General features: G+C 68.0%; 1 protein-coding gene across 1 annotated transcript; it reads left to right on the top strand.

The window, feature by feature from the left end:
• Positions 1–335: 335 nt before the first annotated feature.
• On the top strand, positions 336–644 carry EMIHUDRAFT_77921 (hypothetical protein; the record flags this gene model as incomplete). Its single annotated transcript, XM_005789483.1, has 1 exon — positions 336–644. A coding segment is annotated over one exon (309 nt), but the record flags the coding sequence as incomplete, so codon positions are not given.
• Positions 645–820: the final 176 nt, after the last annotated feature.

Here is an 820-nt window from a genome sequence, read left to right as displayed (position 1 = left end):
CGCCGGCAAGCGGGATGGCTCGATCGGACTTTTTTACGCCGGGGGGGGGGGGGGGGGCTCGGAAAAGAGCTTGTGCACCTCGAGACCTCGAGAGACATTCAGACATGTGTGGTCGCCGAGAGATCGCCACTATTCCACTCCGGCACGGAGTCCTCTGAGGCATGGACGACGCAGCTCTCGCTGCACTCCTCGCCAAGGCGGATTCAGCCTTGGCTTCAGTAGCCACGGCGTCCGTCGCCGCTTCCGCGCCGCCGCCCGCCGCCGCGCCGGTGGCTGCGCCTGCTCCGCCGCCTGCCGCGGCCGTGCCCGAGCTGGTGACACAGCAAAAGCCTGTGATGCAGAAGCTTCTCATCCTGTACGGCACGCAGACCGGCAACAGCCGCGGCGTCGCCAAGGAGCTCGGCGCCGAGGCGGCGGCGCACGGCTTTGAGGCGCGCGTGCTGGGCATGGAGAAGTGGAAGGAGCTCGACTTTGAGCAGGACAAGACGCCGCTCGTGCTCGTCAGCTCGTCCACGGGCAACGGCGACGCGCCAGACAACGCCGACAAGTTTTACCGCTTTGCCAAGAAGCGGAGCACGCCGCCCGTCTTCAAGGGCGTCCCGTTTGCGGTGTGCGCGCTCGGCGACTCAAACTACGAGCAGTTCTGCGAGGCGCGGCCTCCGAGAGGACCCGACTCGAGATTGCAGTCCTGCGAGGGGCGGACGCTCGGCCCTCGCCCTCACCCGGCCACCTGCGCCCCGCAGGTCGGCCGCCAGTTTGACCAGCACCTGGAGCGGCTGGGAGGCAACCGCTTCCTCAAGCGGTGCGATGTCGACGAGGG

This window comes from Emiliania huxleyi (assembly GCF_000372725.1).
Source record: "Emiliania huxleyi CCMP1516 chromosome Unknown EMIHUscaffold_1271, whole genome shotgun sequence".
Classification (NCBI taxonomy): domain Eukaryota; phylum Haptophyta; order Isochrysidales; family Noelaerhabdaceae; genus Emiliania; species Emiliania huxleyi.
Note: the sequence above shows the minus strand (reverse complement) of the source record. Positions and strands in the feature narration are given on the sequence as shown.